Source organism: Canis lupus, chromosome 1 (genome assembly GCF_011100685.1).
Source record: "Canis lupus familiaris isolate Mischka breed German Shepherd chromosome 1, alternate assembly UU_Cfam_GSD_1.0, whole genome shotgun sequence".
Classification (NCBI taxonomy): Eukaryota; Metazoa; Chordata; class Mammalia; order Carnivora; family Canidae; genus Canis; species Canis lupus.
The window spans coordinates 49,638,544-49,658,891 of NC_049222.1; the positions used below are offsets into that span (position 1 = coordinate 49,638,544).

At 47.7% G+C, this 20,348-nt stretch overlaps 1 protein-coding gene across 1 annotated transcript; it reads left to right on the forward strand.

The window, feature by feature from the left end:
* The first annotated feature begins 4,475 nt into the window (after positions 1–4,475).
* MAS1 (MAS1 proto-oncogene, G protein-coupled receptor) lies at positions 4,476–19,675 on the forward strand. The gene is given in 3 exon segments (NM_001284493.1): positions 4,476–4,687; positions 18,661–18,732; positions 18,734–19,675. Coding segments are annotated over 2 exon segments (978 nt in total). The 5' UTR covers positions 4,476–4,687; positions 18,661–18,696.
* The last annotated feature ends 673 nt before the right edge of the window (positions 19,676–20,348 follow it).

A 20,348-nucleotide genomic window follows, 5' to 3' on the forward strand; every position in this document is an offset into this window, starting at 1 on the left:
TTTAATAGGTGCTACCGTAGAATTTAGAGAACTCTTTTCTGCAACAGTCCAGTCACTGCTGTGTCAGCTTAGCCACTACTAGTGTCATCTGGAAGTGACTGACTCGTTTTGGTCTTCCTCAGGAGGTAGGTAGGTAAAAAAACAAAACAAAAACAAAAACAAAAATTGTCAAAATCCACAGTCAGGAGCAGAAAAGGGATAATGAACACAAGTTTAATGGTGCTCAGATGGACCTCTGACTAAATTAGTGATTTCAAACATTTTTCCTCTTAAGTAGCCCTGTGGTCCATTTGCAAAAGTAGGTCAAATATATGCCTTCAGGCTTTCCAGAAGGAAGAGAAAAAAAAACACAATTATACATTTGATGGTATTCTACTGTCATAAACAAATTGGTTGCTGCTTAGGAGAAACTTAGCTACTTCTGATGCAGAAATCTCCAGAAGGAGACTCTGTAGGTCTGGTGGGAAGGGTGCTAGCCAGTTCCTACACGAACACAGTTTTGATCTTTTTATGTCTCTCTCTCTCTTTTTTTTTTTTTTTTACAGAGCCTCTAAATGCTAGCTGATGAATATCTCCAAAGGGTAATTTAGAAATTACAGTTTTATGAAGGGCCAAGACAATGCTGGCCAAGTATGCAGGGCTGAACCCAGGGTAATATTTAGAACATCTAGAGGGGTGGATAGACTCCATGTCCCAAGGCAATGATCCAAAAATATTCTTTCTCACAACTGGATTTTTTCATGATGTTTGGACAAGGGAGAGCACATGATTACAATCTAGGTAAGGAATCTAGAGGGCAAAGTGTCTGGGTAGCCGATTAGGTGCTGATTTGGAGGACGAGGAGATATTCCATTTGTTCAAATTAGGGAACTTGCCTGAGATTTGTGTCTTTGTGGATGAGCGCCACGCAGGAGTGTCCCCACGTCCCCACACAGCCTCATCATGCCTCCTGCATATTCTCCTCATCACTCTGCAAAGATGCTGGTGCTGCGGGGGAGAAGAGTCTCCTTTCTGGAAGATTCCAAACATGGTGGGAGGTCTGGGAAGACTTGGGGCTGGGGACCTAGCCTCCCACCGCTGGGTCTAATCCTCCCAGGGTTCATCCAGGACAGTGGCTTCCGTCAGGTCCTTGTAGCTTTCCTCCCCCCATTGTCATACCTGCTGTGCTTTCTGCCCCACCATATGGGCCTGTCTGCTTGAAGGGAAACAAGTGACATGGGGGAGAAACATGCCATTTTTCTTTAAGATCTGATGTTTAAGAAATGTGTACTGAAGTAGAGATCATTACTTGGGAGAGACCCAACCAGTCCCAGACAGGACAGGCTAGGAGAAGCCTGGAGAAGATTCCCCGAGGCTGATGGGACTCAGATCAGCCCGGGAGAGTTCTGTTCTCAGGGTTTTATCTTGGATTTTTATCTGGCCAGTGAGATCTGAAGCTCCTTTGCAGGACTGGAAGGCAGAAGGCAGAAGGCTGACTGCTCTAAGACCCTATCAGTCAAATGGTTTTGGTGAAGAATCACACTTATCACTGCGGTCAAGTCCAAAATTTCTAGCATACCTGAGGTTGCTCTGCTCCCAAATGGTGAACCAAGATAACTGGTACAAAATTAGGCGTCTGCCACTCTGAGATCTGTTGTTTCCAACCCGGATTCTGAGGTCTGTCATCTTCGGATGAAAATGAGCACTCCCACCTGCCCCAGCCAGCCATTCTCTCCCCAGTGCGAGTGACCCTCCCTCTTGTTATTCTACTGCCTGTGACTTTTTTTTTTTTAATTTTTTTATTGGAGTTCAATTTGCCAACATAGAGCATAACACCCAGGGCTCATCCCACCAAGTGCCCCCCTCAGTGCCCATCACCCAGTCACCCCAAGCCCCGGCCCACTTCCCCTTCCACTACCCCTTGTTCATTTCCCAGAGTTAGGAGTCTCTGCATGCGACTTTCTACTACTGAGCCGAGTGCTGGGCTCTGGGGAAGCCCTTGATGGCTATCTCGCCATCATCACAAGCTCACATCCCAGGTAAAGACTTCCTTCCAGGTGAGGAAGACATTCTAGGATGTGAGTGGAATTCACTGGGCATCTCTGGGTTCAGCACTGAGCAAGATCTCCATGACATTGAAAGGATTTGGAACTTGGGTAAATTTCACTTAGGAGCCTCCTTATGGGTTCCACCTCTTACAGGTTCCACCACTTATGGGGCCACTCGCTGGCCTTCTAGGTTGGTGAATTCCCCCTTCCAGCTCCTATAATTCCCTTCCCCTGGCCTCCTCCACCGTGTTTCCCTATTGATTGTTGGGAGAAAGAGGGCTGTTGTTTCTCTAGGGAACTTTGGAAGGTGTGACTTGGCTCGTGGAGGTGGGAGCTAGAACCTCCTTCCACACTGGACGGTGGGGACCACGGGCTTCATTTCCCCAGGCTCCGCTGGCTCTGTCACCCATTCTCTCTACACCTCCCTCCCCCAAACTCTCCCTACCTCTCAAGAGAAGGATGATTACTCACAAAGACAAGCCAGGCACAGAAATAGCCAACCTATTTGTGGCTTAAATGCAAGCAGTTTTATTTTTACAGAGAGTTGCTGTATTTTCTCTAAGTAGAAATCATTATCTACCACAAATGAAACCCCGGCTCCATCTGCAGTAGTTCTTGCTTTTGTTGGCGGTGCCAATTAGTCACAAAACAATCGGTGCCTCCTGCCACCCCCCCTTGGTCTGGGGGGCAGGGGGTGGGGGGAGCATCATCTCTCCCAGGCTCCCCCTGACCAGCCACTGCCCCTCCGTATCCTCCACCCTGAGCACCACCTGGCCTCTCCACCGTCCTGGTGGCTGGGTCCTCGTTCACCTTGTGACTGTCACCAACTTACAAATCGGGCAGCCTGTCCCTGCCAGCATGGACAGACTTCTCTGTTCTGTCAGGAGCTGGAAAAAGCAAACTGGTGAGGCCCTCTGTTCTGTTGACTTAAATAATGACGTTGGAGTCTTCCTTCCAGTTGGTCACTGTGCTCAGGGTTTCACAGCCCCCGTAGGGACAGGGCGAAATGTTCATAAAATCTGGACAGTCCCCGAGCCTCTGCAAAGCAGCAAATGTGGAACAGAGGAGCAGAGTGGATCCTACTGCCCACCTCCTTCTCCTTCGTTCCTCTTTTCCTTCGGGGCATCTCTTCCTTCCCGACCTTCAGAGCAGCCCGGTACTCGGCTCCGAACTACGTCTGCTTGTACCTGTCTGACCCCCTTCCCGCAAAACGCCCCTCCTTTTCTGCCTCGGGGTTTGCTTTAGGCAGTCCCGGGTCTCTTTGCAGTCTCTGGTGAGCCTCTGGGAGATGTAAAGTCCTTCAGGAGGCTGCCCCTCGCCTCCCTGGGAACTTCAAACCAGGTAATGCAAGTGCACTTTGGGCTCCCCGGGCCCTGCGCCCTTGAAGTTCTGGCTGGTGGCTCTGCACCTGCAGGCCCGGGGATGCCCGAGCCTCACCTTGTCATACCTATGGCTCGGAGGTCTTGGGGGGGGGGTTTGGGGGGGAGCTCCCCCTCTCCCTCTTCTTCCCACCGGGAGGATGGTCGGAGCCACAGGTCGGGCTTCCCACCGGAACAGTGGGGCTCGCTCCAGTCCTGCTGCTCCTGGAAACAGCCGGAGGAGAGCGTCTTATGTGGCCTCCCAAGTCAGCTTTCCCACAGAATGTGAAATCGCCTGCTCTGTTTTGATCTAATTGGTCCCCGGGGCCCATTACTACTTTGACACAGTAACCACGAAGGGATGCTTGTGACAAGGAAGAAATACTGCTACGAATGGAGGGTGGGTCTTCGTGGTGGGGCTGGGCGAGTGGAACCATCCAGAATTATCTGGCTTGGCCTTTGGGCCTTTACACTGGGGCAGTTGGAGAGGGGGCAGGGGTGGTGGGGGGCAGGTCACTTGACTGCGGGGGCGAGGAGGCACGTCACAGGAGCAGCTGCTCGAGGGGCTCGTCTCCGAGCCAGGCGGAGAAGGGGTCTGGGCCCCGCCGTCCCGGCAGCCCTGGAAGCCAGCTCCCGGGCTCTCTCGCCACTGCATCGTGCTCGCACGCCAGCCCGGGCTGTGACTCCGAACACGGGCTGTAGGAAGGGAAGGGACCCTGAATTATTGAGCCTTGCCTGTCCCCTGCTGTGCAGCTCTGCCCCTGCCTCTCATCTCCTCATCGCAATGTTCTGTGGTGCTACGAGTGGCCCCATTTTACAGGCGAGAAAACAGAGGCTTAAAGAGCTTTGCAGAGACCAGTGGGCTAGCTCCATCCAGGCTGAGTGAGGGCTGTCAGCCGTTCTGTCCTTCTGCTACACACGTGGTTTTGCCCTTCTGTGGAACATCTCTCTGGGTCACCTGTCCCCTGAGCCCCGGCTGGCCCTGAGGGCTCGGGGGGTGGGTCAAGCACCAGCTCATTCCCACTCTGGATCAGCGTGAAGATTTTCACTTGAGTGTTTCACTGAATGATGCCATTTGAAGCGCAGCTTCTGCTGATAAGCGTGGGACCATCTGCTTGGCACATCTCAAATATTTTCAGCAGTGGGAGAGCAGCTCTGATTTCTTCAGAGAAGGAGGCTGCAGCCGTCCTCGGAGATGAGGGGACCGGAGACCCTGCAGGCCGGCGGGGCAGCGGTGCCCCAGGATGCGAAGGGGCACCACCCCTGCTGCCACCTCTGACCCTCCCTGAGCAAATGGAGCTAGTGAGTCTGCACCCCAGGTCTTAACTGTTCAGCTGCCCTTGGCAACCAGAGTAAGATTTTCCCTCTTCAAAAACCTATTGCCCGGGCAACTCTTTCTGTGCCGGTTGTTTTTATAGCGTGTTAGATATTTGGTGTGTGTTGGCCAAAACCTCTGTATCTTCCTGGCTGCCTGTTGTTTTGGAAAATTTGCTTCTTTGCTGGGCGAACTGTCCTCAGACGCTGTTTTTCAACTTTGGGGTTGAAACTTCTGTGTTAGCTTTTTCTCTTTGACTCGTGATGGAGACAAGAAGCTTAGGCTTGATTCCTGAGTCTGATGTGGACTTGGGGGGTGTTCAAGGCCGTTTGATTTGTTGTTATGAATGATAAAAGAGTTGGGGTCTGAACGGCTTGTTACTATATCTGATTCCTCTGGGGAAATCACTGGACTAGAAGCAGTTGGGCATGGCCAGAGGCTAGCTGGATTTGTTTATTTATTTATTTTGGGGGCCTTTCCTTGGTGGGCAGCAGAATCAGCACTAGCTTCTGTTGCTTATACACTCAGACGTGCAGCCCATGGGTGGCCAGGCTCTGATGAAAGAAATCTCCTGCCCCATCTTATCTTTGATGCATCTTGGCAATTATTTCCAGGGCAGCGGTGGGGATAATTTGCAGAAACAATGTCTAGGATGTTGTTCAATTGCTTTGTAAGCAGCAGTGAGGAGGTGGTAACAAGCCTTCCTCTAGAGCAAATTTTCCCAACCTTGCACCACGACATCTGGGCCAGATAATTCTTTGTTGTGGGGAGCTGCTCTGTACGTTGTAGGGTGTCCAGCAGCATCCCTCGCCTCAAGCACTACATGCCAACAGACTCTCCTTTCAGTTGTCACAACTCAAGTCACCAGACATGTCGAATGTCTTCTAGGGGATAGGATCAGCCCCTCTCACCCCTCTGTCCGGAGACTGGTGTTGTAAGTTGATCCTGCTGTACACTTGGAAAGGGAGCAGAAAGTTTTGCTTCTCCATGCAGATGGCTCGCGTGGTAGGAGGCTGGAAACCAGGCACATAATACCAGGACAGATGTTCCTGCCCTGCGCGTTGCCGTCAGATCCCTTACCTGCCATGGAAATTCCATCTCACAAATAGGTTTCTGTTTGTCCAGGTTACTGCACATACACAGAGGGCAGAATTTGCCCTTTCCTCTGGAGCTGCACACCTGGGAGGTCCAGCCTCAGGTCAGATCTCCGGTTTTGGTTGCGGAGGAACAGAAAAAGGTTTCAGATGACCCACCATGCAGCCTGAGTTTTGTTGGTTTTTCTCTTTCCTTTTCCTCCCTCCCTGTCTCCCTCTCTCCCTCTCTCTCACCCTTCCTCCTTCCTTCTCCTTCCTCCCTCCCTCCCTCCCTCCCTCCCTCCCTTCCTCCCTCTCTCCCTCCCTCCCTCCTTTCTTCCTTCCTTCCTACTGCTTCCTTCCTTCCTTCTCTTCTAAGAGTGATGTATCAGGTTGGGAATCCAGGACAATGGGAGGACTGTGGCCATGGAATGGGAAGGTGAAAGAGCATGTTTGCTTCTTAGATCCCTAGAGAAAACTTCAGCAAGCAAAATGTAGAGCATTGAAAACTCTCTGCTCTGTGCCCCAATAAAGCTAAAGAAACCCCACAACTCTTGGCCTTCTTTGACTCTTCTTGCTGATCTATCAGCTCCACTGTCCACCGGTGCCTCTCACTTTCATGGACAGGTAAATGCATGTAGCAATCTCAAGTAGACCTGCCAGGACACAGCTCTGCAAAGCTCACATCCTTAAACATCTATGGAAACCACCATGCTGGTTTTCCCAGCTTGCCGATCCATTATCTCAGTCTGGCGTTTCCACAAGACTCTCATTGGCAAAGTACTTTTCAATATCTAGATTTACTTATACTCCAGCCTTTCAGAAATACCTGGAAATACCAATTATGTGAAGCTAAGCTGCTTTACTTAGGACCCGCATCTAGTGGTCACTTTGTGGCTTTGAAGCAAAGCAGCCTTAGGCAGAGGCAGCATAGACGGTCATCTCTGCGGTGCGATTTGAACCACATCAAATCTCTCTTTTCAAACATTTCTTTTGGATTCAGATGCCAAATTGCCTGTAATTCTTGATTTTTGCGAGAGGGGGGTGGGGGGTTAAGTACACTCTTTCCTATAACCAACCTGGCTCTCCATGGCTTGTGTGAGGTGTTGGGGCCTGAGCAGGTGAGCCGCGAGCACAGGAGGGCAGCCCAGCCAAGGTGACAGCGATGGTGGTGGTGACATGGCAGGGCAAGGAGGGCGTCAGCATGGGGGCAGGAGGGGACCTGGCACCAGGGCCAGAGCTTCTGTTGGGTGAGGAGTGTGTCCCGGCAAGGAGGGCAGTGGCAGCCGTGGCCTCACAAGGTGGAAGGAGCATCTGTGCAGGGACAGGGGATGGGCGGTGGCAGATGTAGGGGGTGATTTACCCACACGTGGATGGATCAAATAAGTAAATCTGTAGAGGATACTGGGGACCAAGTTTCTCACCATCAGAGAAGGGAGTTTGAAATATGGAGAGGAAGAAACTAAACTGAACTCAGTGGTGTTGGAGTGAAATCAGAGATGCTGATGGGAATCTATTACATATATATGTATATATATATAATTTGCATATGTATATGCAAATATACAGTTGACCCTTGAACAACATGGGTTGGAGCTGCTTGAGTTCACTTACATGCAGGTTTTCCCCCATGACTACAGTACGGTAGTGTACATATATTTTCTCTTCCCTGTGATTTTCTTAATAGCATTTTCTTTTCTCCAGCTTACTTCATTGTAAGAATACAGCATATAAGGGCCACCTGGGGTGGCTCAGTCAGTTGAATGTCTGACTCTTGATTTCAACTCAGGTCATGATCTCAGGGTCACTCGGCGGGGAGCTTGCCTAAGGTTCTCCCTCTCCCTCTGCCTCTCCGCCTGCTCTCCCTCTCTCTTTCTTCTTCTCTCTCAAATGAGTAAATAAATTTGAATAAAATACAACATATAGTACATATAACATGGAACAGGGATTGGTGCAGGGAACACGTAAAATGAGGAGCGCCTGGGAAAACATCCAGTTTTTTGGCTTAGAAGCCTAGGAGTACCAGAGCAAGCATGGAACAGCCGAGAAGGTCGATTTCTGTTTTTGGGTCGGCTGGGGCAGGTGTGCCTCTGCGAGAGGCCCAGCTGGAGATATCCGGGACTAGGGGTTATAGGGTCTGATATTTTGGGGAGCTGTCCAAGTTAGAGCTAGAGATTTCGGTGTCACCAGAGTGTGGTGGTATTGAATTGAGGGGGTTGTACAAGGCCACCTGGGGAGAGTCTGCAGAGAATGAAGGGATGAGGGTCAGGGAGGGACCCCGGCAGCCCAAGGAGTTGTGTAAGTAGAGATCCAGGGAAGGATACAGAAAAGAAGCTGCAGGCAGCCAGGAGGAAAGCCAGAGGGGAGAAAGCGTGTCTAGGCAATGGTGTCCTCATGGAGCCTGCGGCAGAGACATGGGGTAAGAGTCCATAACCTGCTGTGCATGTGCTGGGGGGCGGGGTGAGAGTGAAATCACCTCCCCTTTGGAGGACCCATCTAAAAGCACAATGCTGATGAGTGGATGCAGTTCATTCTTATTATTTATCCTCATGAAAGGACATAAACTGCATGTTCCCTTCTGACTTCAATGATCATTACCTAAAAGGGTGAAGTATGGTGGCCCCTTCATTGATAGAAGAGTTTGCTGATAGTGGTGATGGCTCTGGGTCACTCCGCTTCACAGAAGAGATGGGGATCAGAAGAAACTGAAAGCAACTCATTCCTGTTTTGTTGTTATGAGTTTGGCATTGGGTAGATGACACCTTAATAAATAAAAATCTATCCTCTAATAAATAATATTCATCTTTAATAAATGGTTATTATCCTTCAATAACAATAAATAATTCATCTTTTTATTAAATATGCTTTTTTTAAAGATTTTATTTATTTATTCATGAGAGACACAGAGAGAGAGGCAGAGGGAGAAGCAGGCTCGCTGTGGGGAGCCTGATGTGGGACTTGATCCCAGGACTCTGGGATCACTCCCTGAGCTGAAGGCAGACATTCAACTACTGAGTCACCCAGGTGTCCCTAAATAAGCTTTAATAAAGCCCATCCTTAGAGGTTTTAGTAAAGACCATTATTGACAATCAAGTTGATGGTGGTGATGGCTTCTGATGACATTAAGACCATCCTGATCACATGTACGAGTAAGTGAACTTCCCACGTACATGAACCATTGACAAAGAACTGGCGTAGGGAGTAGGAACAGTGCCCACATGGACCTGGGCCACGTAGGCTCTGGTTCTGGTAACTGCGGCCTGCTGCTAAGCTAAATATGTGGTCTTGGGCTGCTTGTGGCTGAACTTTCTCACCTGTGAAATACAGGGCAGCTTGCAGAATCTACCCAATTCCTCCAAGCTCCAAAGCATCCATGACCAACAGAGTGCAGGCAGACTTGTAGCAGTAAGGAGGTGGTGTGAAGAAGACTCCAAGCTGCATCCTCTTTCAGCTTCCACAAAACACCCCAGTTTCTGGTGAAAAAGAATCTGTCCCATGTGTGACAAACTGTTACATTTGTGAAGAATTCTTGCATTTCAATAAAAGACACGTGACCATGGAAAAATAATTCATCAAAGAAGAAAGAGAAGTGAATGTTAACTGTGAAAGAACATCCAAACTCATTAGCAATCAAATCAATGCAAAGTAAAACGAGGTATCTTTTATCACCTACCAATTTTGCAAATTATAAAATATGGAGATGCCCTATGTGGGGGCAGAAAGTATATGTATAAATATGCTGTGGTGGGGCCGGGGCGGGGGGGGTTTGTGCTCACATACTGTAGATGTCCACGTAATCAGTCTGGTGTTTTTTGGAAGACAACTTGCTAATATGCTTTAAAATCTTCAAAAATATTTATACCCTTTCATCCAGTAATTCCGCTTTTAGAAATATGTCCTAGGGAAATAATTAAAGATGTGCACAAAATTTGCATCCAAGGAAGTTCATTAGAGTGGTTTGTTTTTAGAAATAATGATGAGAATCAGAAGCAACTGTTATGTCCAGGGTTAGAGGATTATTAAAACTAAATTATGGTTCATCCAAATAGTGACTAGTAAAGTCATGTTTTTAGAGTACATGCTAACAGAGAAAATGTTTATAATATGGTGTTGAGTATGAGTAGAAAAAAAAGCAGGACACCAAAACAGATTTTAAAAAAGCAATTTTGGGGCACCTGGATGGCTCAGTGGTTGAGCATCTGCCTTCAGCTCAGGGCGTAATCCTGGGGTCCTGGGATCGAGTCCTGCATTGGGTTCCCTGCAGGGAGCCTGCTTCTCCCTCTGCCTGTGTCTCTGCCTCTCTCTGTGTCTCATGAATAAATAAATAAAACTATTTTTAAAAAAAGCAATTTCAATTTTAAAAAGGAGCATGCGTGAGGCATAGAAACAAGACTAAAAGAAAATATCCCAAAATGTTAAATCAGATTAATTTTGATTGGTGGTTTCACTTGTGATTTTTTTCCCCACTAAATGTTCCAAATCTTCAATGAACACATACTATTTTATAATTAGAGAACCCATCTAAATAACATTTTGAAAATACCCCCATTTTGTGTTGTGATGAGATATTATAAAATAAACCTGGGCAGGGGGTGCAAATCTCTTGGTGAATGAGCCCAGTCTCCTGCAAGGCTGTTCAACCAGCGCCTGTGGCTACTGGACTCCTAGTGGAATTTGAATGCAGAGAGCACAGAGCTGTGGGTCCTACCTTGGCAAAGTCACAATTAGAAAGTCATCAAGTCTGTGGGGAAAAAAAAAATCCCCTATAACATTAGGGAATCTGATGCCTTCAATTCCTTGAGTAGGAAGACTGGAGGCAGACTAGAACAGGCTATAAAAGGTAAAGTCTTAAAAATAGGGTCCAGCCCCGGGGCAGAGTGGGAGGCGGTCAGGAGTCAGAATTGGAAGCTCCCAGGGAGAGGGCTCCCTCCAGGTGGTTGTGAGATGGGTTCTCCCAATGTCTCCACCATGGGCTTCCTTTGACGGGTCTCTAAAATGAGGGGGTTTGGTCAGACAGTGGTTTCAGATTTCTTTTTTTTTAAGTGGGAGAACGGTCAAAGTTCACTTAGGATGGGGATCTGGGTTCCTGCCCTGGCGGGCTCTGGGATGGGGAACCACATGCGCTTTCAGCCCCGATCTGCAGAGTCCCAGGAGCGCAGACAAGGTGAAGGCCCTGGGGAGCCGTGTGACACAGCGGCTCTGATCATGGCCTGCTTACTAATCCTTCCATTTTCCCCTATAAAAGAGGGCTGTAATGCCTTCCTTATCATTTCTGGAGCTGACTAAAGGATCCAAAGTTAACTCGAACGGAAGATCCCTTGGACTGTGACGTCCTTCGCAGCTGCTTTCTCCTGCCCTAATATTGCTTTATTCCAGAAGTGTTCTATGAGAAGGAAGGCAGGGTAGGAAGGTGCTTCTGTGATGCCACCAGTACTGCCTACCAACACCAGTGCCATCCCCCACTCGGCTTATAGTCTGCTCTGACCCAGATCTTCTGTGGTGTTGGGTTGTTGACCACATCAGGGCACAGAGGGCTGTAGGGATGAGCTCTCCTTTCTCCCCAGATGGTTTCTGCCAGGTAACAGGCATTACTGCAAATATGATGTCTCTCTGAAAATGAGCTGTATAAAAAGAAGTGATTTGCATGTCTGGCCAGAGTATTGCACTAGACCTGCGAGGACATGGAGACAAGTGCTAATCCTGTAGTGCAATTGTGTCCCCCCCCCCCCCCCCGCCCATCTTCAGGGTTTTCTGAGAACTCTGCCATGTGTTATTCTGAGCTAGGTGGTCTATAGGACTCCCCTTCCACTCTCCCCATCCTGCCCAGCCTCACATGTCCTAGCCATCCACCCTCAGGGGTGATAGGGAGCCCCTAGGAAGGGGGTGGGTGGGGAGCATGTTGGACCAGCTGCATCCAAGGTGCTTCTTACCACCTGCTATTTCCTTGGAGGAGCTGAAGTTCAGTTTGGTCCAGTAAGACCGGGAATGTGATTTTTAGCAATGTGTCATTTAAATAAAACCCCACTCTAACAAAACAATGTGGAGGATTATCACTAGTTGTTTTTTTTTTTTTAAGATTTTATTTATTTATTTGAGAGAGAGAGAGCAGAAGAGGGGAGTGGGGAGTGGGGAGGGCAAAGAGAGAGGGAGAAGCAGACTCCCCGCTGAGCCTGGTGCCCAACAGGGCTCAGTCTCAGGACCCCTAGATCATGACTTAAGCTGAAGGCAGACACTTATCTGACCGTGCCACCCAGGCGCCCTGAGTTATCATTAGTTTTTAATAAGAATTAGTTTTTGTGAGATTTTTATTTGCTTTCCAATCACATCATGATCAAAATCTGCCTCAGGATTTTTGCGACAGAACTTTCTTATTAACGTGTCCTGGGCTGGAGGTGGTGGTTTTCTCTCTCGGACCACTGTGATGGGCTTCATTTCTTGGAATAATTCAATAAGTAGTCCTTGGATGCCTACTGTGTGCCAAGTGCTGGAGACTCAGACATGAATAAGATAAAGCCCTGTTTTCCACGAGTTTGCAGGTTAGTGGAGGAGATGCAACTTTATCTCTGCTGCCAGGAGGAGTGTCGTGGCCGTGGAGGCAATCGGAGGAGAGAGATCACCAGAGTGGGCAAGGCGCATGGGCTGGCAGGTGCAGGGAACCAGAGACACCTCCCGCGGCCCAGGCCTGAGTCCCGGGACCAGCGGAGAGGGGCAGGCCAGGCCGTTGGTTGCTCCTGCATCTGGAGTTCACAACCAGGCAAACGCACAGTGATAAATAACGTCCTGAAGATCTCACCTGTGTGCCTATTACCTTTCGTCTGATGCAGCTCTGCTTACCGAAGAGCGCAGGCCCTGGGGTGCGGGTTCCCGCCTTCATGCGCCCTTCCCACGCTTCGTGCGCTGCCCACCAGGCTCTCTGTCCCCAGCTGTCCTGTCCTGTCTTGTCTCAGCCCCTCCCTCCGGCCCCGCTCTTGGCCACCGGCAGTTCATTGATGCAGCCCCATCAGGTGGGTGCTGGGTCCACTGGCCCCCCCTTTCTCCTGTCCCCTCACAGTCACGGAGGCCTGATTGCTCTTCTCCAAACTGGAATCCATTCCCTCCTTTGGCCATCATCCTATTTATTATTTCTCAGCAGGACTTCTGGGCAGCCCGGGTGGCTCAGCGGTTAAGCACCGCCTTCGGCCCAGGGCGTGATCCTGGAGACCCAGGATCGAGTCCCACATCAGGCTCCCTGCGTGGAGCCTGCTTCTCCCTCTGCCTGTGTCTCTGCCTCGCTCTCTCTCTCTGTGTCTCTCATGAATAAATAAATAAAGTCTTTAAAAAAAAAAAAAAAGAGGACCTACTCTCAGTAGGACTTCTCAGCAGCCCCCGCTGGCTCCTTTGCTCCATCTATCATCTCCCTCCATCCAGCCTTTAGACAAGGACCAGGGTAACCTTTTTTTTTTTTTAAGATTTTATTTATTTATTTGAGAGAGAGAGAGAAGGAGGGAGCATGAGTAGGGGGAGCGGCAGAGGGAGAGGGAGAAGCAGACTCCCTGCTGAGCAGGGAGTCCAATCTAGGACTCGATCCTAGGACCCTGGGATCATAAACTAAGCCGAAGGCAGGCACTTAACCAGCTGAGCCACCCAGGTGCCCCCAGGTAACCTTTCTAAAACACAGCTCAGGTCAGATCCCAACCCTGTGCTGAAGCCTTTCATGGCTCAGCAATGGCAGAGGTTTTCAAACCATGACCCCTGGCCCACCTGCACCAGAAGCTATGAAATTATAGATTCCCCAGGGTTTCTGAAACAATGGGGTCTTGGCATTTACATTTTTTCTTAAGCAATCCAAGCTCATTATTAAGCACCAAGCTGGATACACATTGCCTGTAGAAGAAGCCTAACATTTAGAGAAGCATCAAACCCTGGCTGTCATACTTCAGCCCAGCTGTCCGCCCAGGGTCCATCAGACTTCTAGAACCCCACCCCCAACATCCCATGCCCCCCCGCCTCCATACCTCAGGCCATCTGTTCCTTTTTCTTTCTTTTAATTTTTAAAGATTTTATTTATTTATTCATGAGAGACCCAGAGAGAGAGGCAGAGACCCAGGTAGAGGGAGAAGCAGGCTCCCCATGGTTAGCCCAGTGCGGGACTTGATCCCAAGACCCCGGGATCATGACCTGAGCTGAAGGCAGATGCTCAACCGCTGAGCCACCCAGGCATCCCTGTCCCTTTTTCTTAAAATGTCTTTCTTCCCTCCCTCAGCTAACAAACTCCTATTGACCCTTCAAAGCTCAGCCCTGTAAAGCCTTCCTCAAAAGCCTGAGACTGCCTCTTGCTGTGTGCTTGCCTGGCATGCGGTCAAGGTCTCCTTCATTCCATTTCCTGCTTTGAATTAGGTTTAGTTCTGTCTGTCTCCCCTACAAAACTATGAAGACTGAAACTTATTTATTTCTTTATCCTTAACACTTTGGACAGTGACTGGAACCTAAATGTTTGTTGAAAAATGGGCAGAGGGTGTTCTCTCTCCAGAAAAGGAATTTGATTACTTTGGTCTGACTTTAAAAGAAAAACACAGTTTGATCTCATGTGTTGAAATGCCTTTCCTAGCTTATGAGGAATACATGACAGCTTTCTTGCACATAACGAGTAGGAGAAAGCTGAACAGTGCTGTGGTCTGTGAGACGTTCAAGGATGTAAGCCTGCTTCAGAAAAATGTTCTTGTCAGTTTTCTTAAACATTCTGATTAGAATTCAATTAGAAGTGAGAAAGGTTCTGATTTTACATATCTGGTCTTTGATTTAGGTTAGTTATGAAAAAATGAAAGCATTTGACTTCCTTGTACAAGGTGTTTTGGTTTTGTAATCGTTCTCCACCTGGGCTGGCCAGTATGGTAGCCACTGGCCAGGTGGGGCTATTGAGCCTCTGAAATGCGGCTAGTATCAAGGGAGATGTGCCCTTAGAGATGGAGGTTTAAAGATGCACTGTGAGAAAAAGAACATAAAATGTCTCATTAATATCTTTTATATTGATTACATGTTGAAATAATAGTTTGAACACATTGAGTCCGATAAAATAGTTATTAAAATTCATTTTGCCTGTTTCTTTTTAGTTTTTTTGTATGCGGCTACTAGAAAAAATTAAATTAAACATGTGGCTTGCATTATCTTTCTACTGGCTAGTGCCAATCTAGACCTTTCTTACCCTCTACCTCTTGGTACTCCAGACTACTCTGTTTCCTCTTTTCTGCCTCTAAAACACCACCCCCAACAACAAAATACCCAGCTATGTTACCTATGACCCTCCTCACTGTGAGTATTCATACACCCCTGGGTTGTGTTCCCAAATTCCTTGAAGATTTTGGCACCTGGTTCACAGTCTTTTTTTCCTAACCACATTCCACTATTCCCCAGCCATTTCAATGTTCATATAGATAATTCTTCCAAAGCCCAGCTCCACGTCCTGATCTCGCCTCAAATGACCTTGTCCTCCATGCTTTCCTACCCGTTTTTTCCCATGGTTATGTTCTGCACTTGTCAGCTGTCCTATTCACTGTCATCAATCTCTCAACCTCACTTTTCTCCTAAACCTGTTGAATTCTGTAGCCCATCATTGTAACCATTCCCTTCCACGTGGCCTGATCCTGTTGGCCCTTCTTCCGCCAGCCTGGGAAAACTGGTACTGGCTACATCCAGCCCCACTCCTTCATCAGCCTCACACCTAGGCAGCTGAACTATAGCTGGAGAAAAGCACATGTCATGCTGAATTTTTAAGTCCATGGGGGTTTACAGACATACTGGTGGGTACAGTTGGAGTGGGTTAGGAGAGGCATATTGAGTTTGCAAAGCCTATGCATTGGGTGCCTCTGACTCTTGATTTTGGCTCAGGTCATGGTCCCTGGGTCGTGGGATCAAGCCCTGTGCCAGGTTGCACTCTCAGTGTGGAGTCTGCTTGAGGATGTCTCTCCCTCTCCCTCTGCCCCTCCCCCACTTCTCTCTCCTCTCTCTCAAATAATAAGTAAGTTAATCTTTAAAAAAAGAAAAGAAAAGCCAATGCAAGTGAGGATGTCTAGTAGTGTCAGGAGTTGGGGAGACAGGTATAGGCTGGAGATATAATTGCAGGCATTATATACAAACAAGTGGGATTTAAAATCATGCATCTAAATGAGATTATCTGTGAAATATAGGTAATTATAAAGGAGAAGAGGTCCAAAGACTGAACCTTGGGGCATTTCAAAGTTTACAGGTTGGGAAGATGAAGAGAAAGAAGAAAAAAAAAAAAACTAAGAAGGATCTGCAGAGAGGTAAGAGACTACCAAGGGAGTATGATGTCCGGAACGCAAATGTGTTTCACGAAGGTGTGATCAACTGTCCTCACTTCTACTTCAAATTCAAATTAGATGAGAATTGGAGATGGACCCTACGGTAGAGTCATTGCTGACCTTGATAAGAGCTGTTTCAGTAGAGTGGAGAAAATGAGCGCCTGGTTAACCAACATGGATTCCAGAGAGGATTGGAGGAGAGCAAGTAGAGACAGTGGGTATAGACAACTTCTTGAGTAAATTTTATGTAAATTCAAGCAGAAATGGAGCAGTAACTGGAAAGGGCTGCAGGGGTTTGGAGAAAGTTGATAAGCTAATAAGAATTTTTCAGGAGAGGGATCCCTGGGTGGCGCAGTGGTTTGGCGCCTGCCTTTGGCCCAGGGCGCGATCCTGGTAGACCCGGGATCAAATCCCACATCAGGCTCCCGGTGCAGGGAGCCTGCTTCTCCCTCTGCCTGTGTCTCTGCGCCTCTCTCTCTCTCTGTGACTATCATAAATAAATAAAAATTAAAAAAAAAAGAATTTTTCAGGAGAAAAGAAATAATTGATGATTCATGACTTAGGGGTCTGGAGCTTGGTGGAGTTGCTGGCTTTAGCTAGTAGCATAATTTATTCATCAGAGCAGAAGGGAAGGCAGGGGATGTGGTTAAAGATGCACCTAGGCAGGTAGGCTGACAGCCAGGGTGTTAGAAGTTGGAAGAAGCTCTTTTCTGAATGCACAATATCTCCTTTTTCAACAAAGTAAGAAGCCAGATCAGCAGCTAAGAGTGAGGAGAGGTGGAGGGTTTAAGGAGAGAGGCAGCATGTAAAATAATCAAGAGAATGAGAGAAAGGACCAGGGAAACACACAAAGAGCAAGCTGTGGGGCACACCTTAGAGCCCACCAGTGCGTCTGTAAACCCCCATGGACTTAAAAATTCAGCATGACATGTTGATAGAACATGTAGAGGTTGGTGCTTCAATCACTGCCGTGTCCCAATGCCTAGAAAAGTGCCCAGCAGGAAGTTGGCTCTGAATAAATATTTGATGGGTGAATTTGGAGAACATGACTGTCTTACCTACAAAATTCTAACAAAGGCTGGTCTCTACAGCATGTCTTTGGTCAACCATGCCATAGTGCTCTGAATTCTGGTTCTTGTGTTGAGCTCCCAAGGGTACTGGGATCTATTTCTCCTGTTTAATTATGAAATGGAAGGAGAACTTGCTCCAGTGAAAATAATTTCCAGTACCTCATCAGAGCAGCTTATCAGAGCACCAGAGGGACGTGCTAGTCAGGAGATGGGGGATCATGACAGTGGAGTCAGAGGCCCCTTGGGCTCCTGGATCACTCCACTAGGGAGGTAACTGTCCTTCTCAGCAGGCCGCCTGCTAATCCGGGTGTCAGGCACAGCTGTACTGAGCTCCAGGCGCAGAATTGTACCAACGCCGGGGTTCTGCTGACTGAATCCTGAAAACATCTAATATCACTGAGATGAGCAAGCGTCAAAAAATACTGCATCCCCACACTTCTCTGCTTCAGGAAACAGTTGGTTTGATCGACTTCCTAATGGTTAATTATTTTGCACATGTAGGGATCTTGGTCTCCAAGGTCAAAGACAGTATTTTACCACCACCGTCAAAATGACAACAACAACAAGACTTTGACAAAGTCAAGGATGAGTTAAAGTTGGCACCAAGGATCTGTGCCACTGCCTACCTTGTCCTCTCTGCAGTGGAGGAAGTGGCATCTGTGTATTTATTACATAACAGGAAGAGGATAGGGATGTGCATATATTTATTTTGCAATTCATAGACATGTGATAGAAAGATACTGAGGATCTTTGCTTTGCAGTCTCAAATATTTAGCGCTCTTATTGGTGTCAAGTTAGTGCTTTGTTGAATGTCTGTCAGTAGTGATTTCCTGCACGGTCTGGCCTATGCTTTGTGAGGATGTGACCACACCTTGTTAGGGCTCACCATCTGTCACTCAAGACTGTTGGTTTGCATGCCACACCTCGTGTGGATAGGTGCCCAGTTCTGTCACAGATACTGAGACCACATAAGATAAATGCCTTCTCATTATTCACACTTTCAAAAATATTGGGACACTTTGAACATCATTTTGCTAGTTATTCCCTCTCATTTATCTATCACTATGGCACTTTATGCGTTAAAAAAAAAAAATGACACCACTGACCAAACAAAAATTTTGTCTTTGCACCTGAATACAATCTGGGTCCTCAGAATGGGAGATAGAGGTGCAGAAGATAAAGGAGTTTCAAGACACCATTCTGAAAGCCTGGGCCAGGCCAGAAATGGACACCAGGGACTCTGACCTTCCTGCTTTTGCTGATACCCTTTTGGCACTGAGCTATAAGCAAATAGTAATATGGAATTAAGGGCTGTTGGAGGACAAAAAAGTCATGAAATCAGTTCTCTTTTCTGGTGAAATGTCTGCTTTTATCATTGTCAGAAAGATAATTGGACAGTTAGACACAGTTGCTCATAACATGAAGTTTACGATCCATTGCTGAAATTTCCCCTCCTCCCTCAATGCATCAGTTTTCAGGATGTCTTTTTTGTTTTTGTTTTTATTTGACTTATTTATAGAAAATTACCTGAAGAGCCCCTGCCTGAGGCCTCCTCATGGATGAGCTGAACGTGACGTCATTCGTTGATGAGAAAGTCCACGAACGCCTCCACCGCCAGGAACACCTCGGTCGGAGACCTGCGTCGGGAAATCCCAATCGTGCACTGGGTAATTATGAGCATCTCCCCTCTGGGCTTTGTTGAAAACGGAATCCTCCTCTGGTTTCTCTGCTTCCGGATGAGAAGAAATCCCTTCACAGTCTACATCACCCACTTGTCTATTGCAGACATCTCATTGCTCTTCTGTATTTTTATTCTGTCTGTCGACTATGCTTTAGATTATGAGCTCTCCTCTGGCTATTACTACACGATTGTCACATTATCAGTGACCTTCCTATTCGGTTACAACACGGGCCTCTATCTGTTGACGGCCATTAGTGTGGAGAGGTGCCTGTCTGTCCTGTACCCCATCTGGTACCGATGTCATCGCCCCAAGCACCAGTCAGCGTTTGTCTGTGCCCTCCTGTGGGCACTTTCGTGCTTGGTGACCACCATGGAATATGTCATGTGCATTGACAGTGAAGGGCAGAGTCACTCTCGAAGTGACTGCAGGGCGGTGATCATCTTCATAGCCATTCTGAGCTTCCTGGTCTTCACTCCTCTCATGGTGGTGTCCAGCACCATCCTGGTGATCAAGATCCGAAAGAACACGTGGACGGCCCATTCCTCGAAGCTGTACATAGTCATCATGGTCACCATCATCATATTCCTCATTTTCGCCATGCCCATGAGGCTCCTGTACCTGCTGTATTACGAGTACTGGTCAGCCTTTGGGAACTTGCACCATATTTCTCTTCTTTTCTCCACGATCAACAGCAGCGCCAACCCTTTTATTTACTTCTTCGTGGGCAGCAGCAGGAAGAAGCGTTTCAAGGAGTCCTTAAAAGTAGTTCTGACCAGGGCTTTCAAGGATGAAATGCAACCCAGGCGCCAGGAAGACAATGGCAACACCACCACGATTGAGACTGTGGTCTGAGGACGGTGGTGGGAAACAGTGGACACAAATGGTGGGCACGGATAATTTGTACTTAGTGCTTGGAATACCACTTAAGGATGTCCTAAATATGACACAGAAGGATGCCGCATCCCATATGCATGAGATACTAATTAATGATAAGACAATATCCTTGCACTGTATCTTCTGAAAAAGCCTAAAAATGTGTTGGACCGCTATCATTTCTGTACCCATAAAAAAACCCTTCTGTTCCTCCTCAGCTCTTCCAGCAGCATTTCCCTTGAGCTGTAGAAATTGCTCTAGCGGGAAGGCGTACAGATGAGTACAGGAAAAGGTAACAAAAGCATCTGCTGGAACTTGAGAAGGTGACCAGTGTAGCAGGAAGGACATGGGCTTTGGAGTCAGACTGACTCTGTCATTTGTTGCCTGTGGGACCTCAGGCAAGTGCTTGACCTCTCAGAGCCTCTCGTCCTCACTTATAGGATATTTAATAGGAATAGTCCATCCCTCCCGGTTGTGGCGAGGGTGAAACGGGGAGATTTGATATGCTGAGCACTTGGCACGTTGTCAATGCTCAATAAACGTTAGTCTTTCCTCCCTGAAGTGGAAGAAGAGAGACATACTTCGGTTCTGTAACATGCACACAAACACACACAAACAGAGCTCTGTCACGCACAAATATTGTTATGTGTTT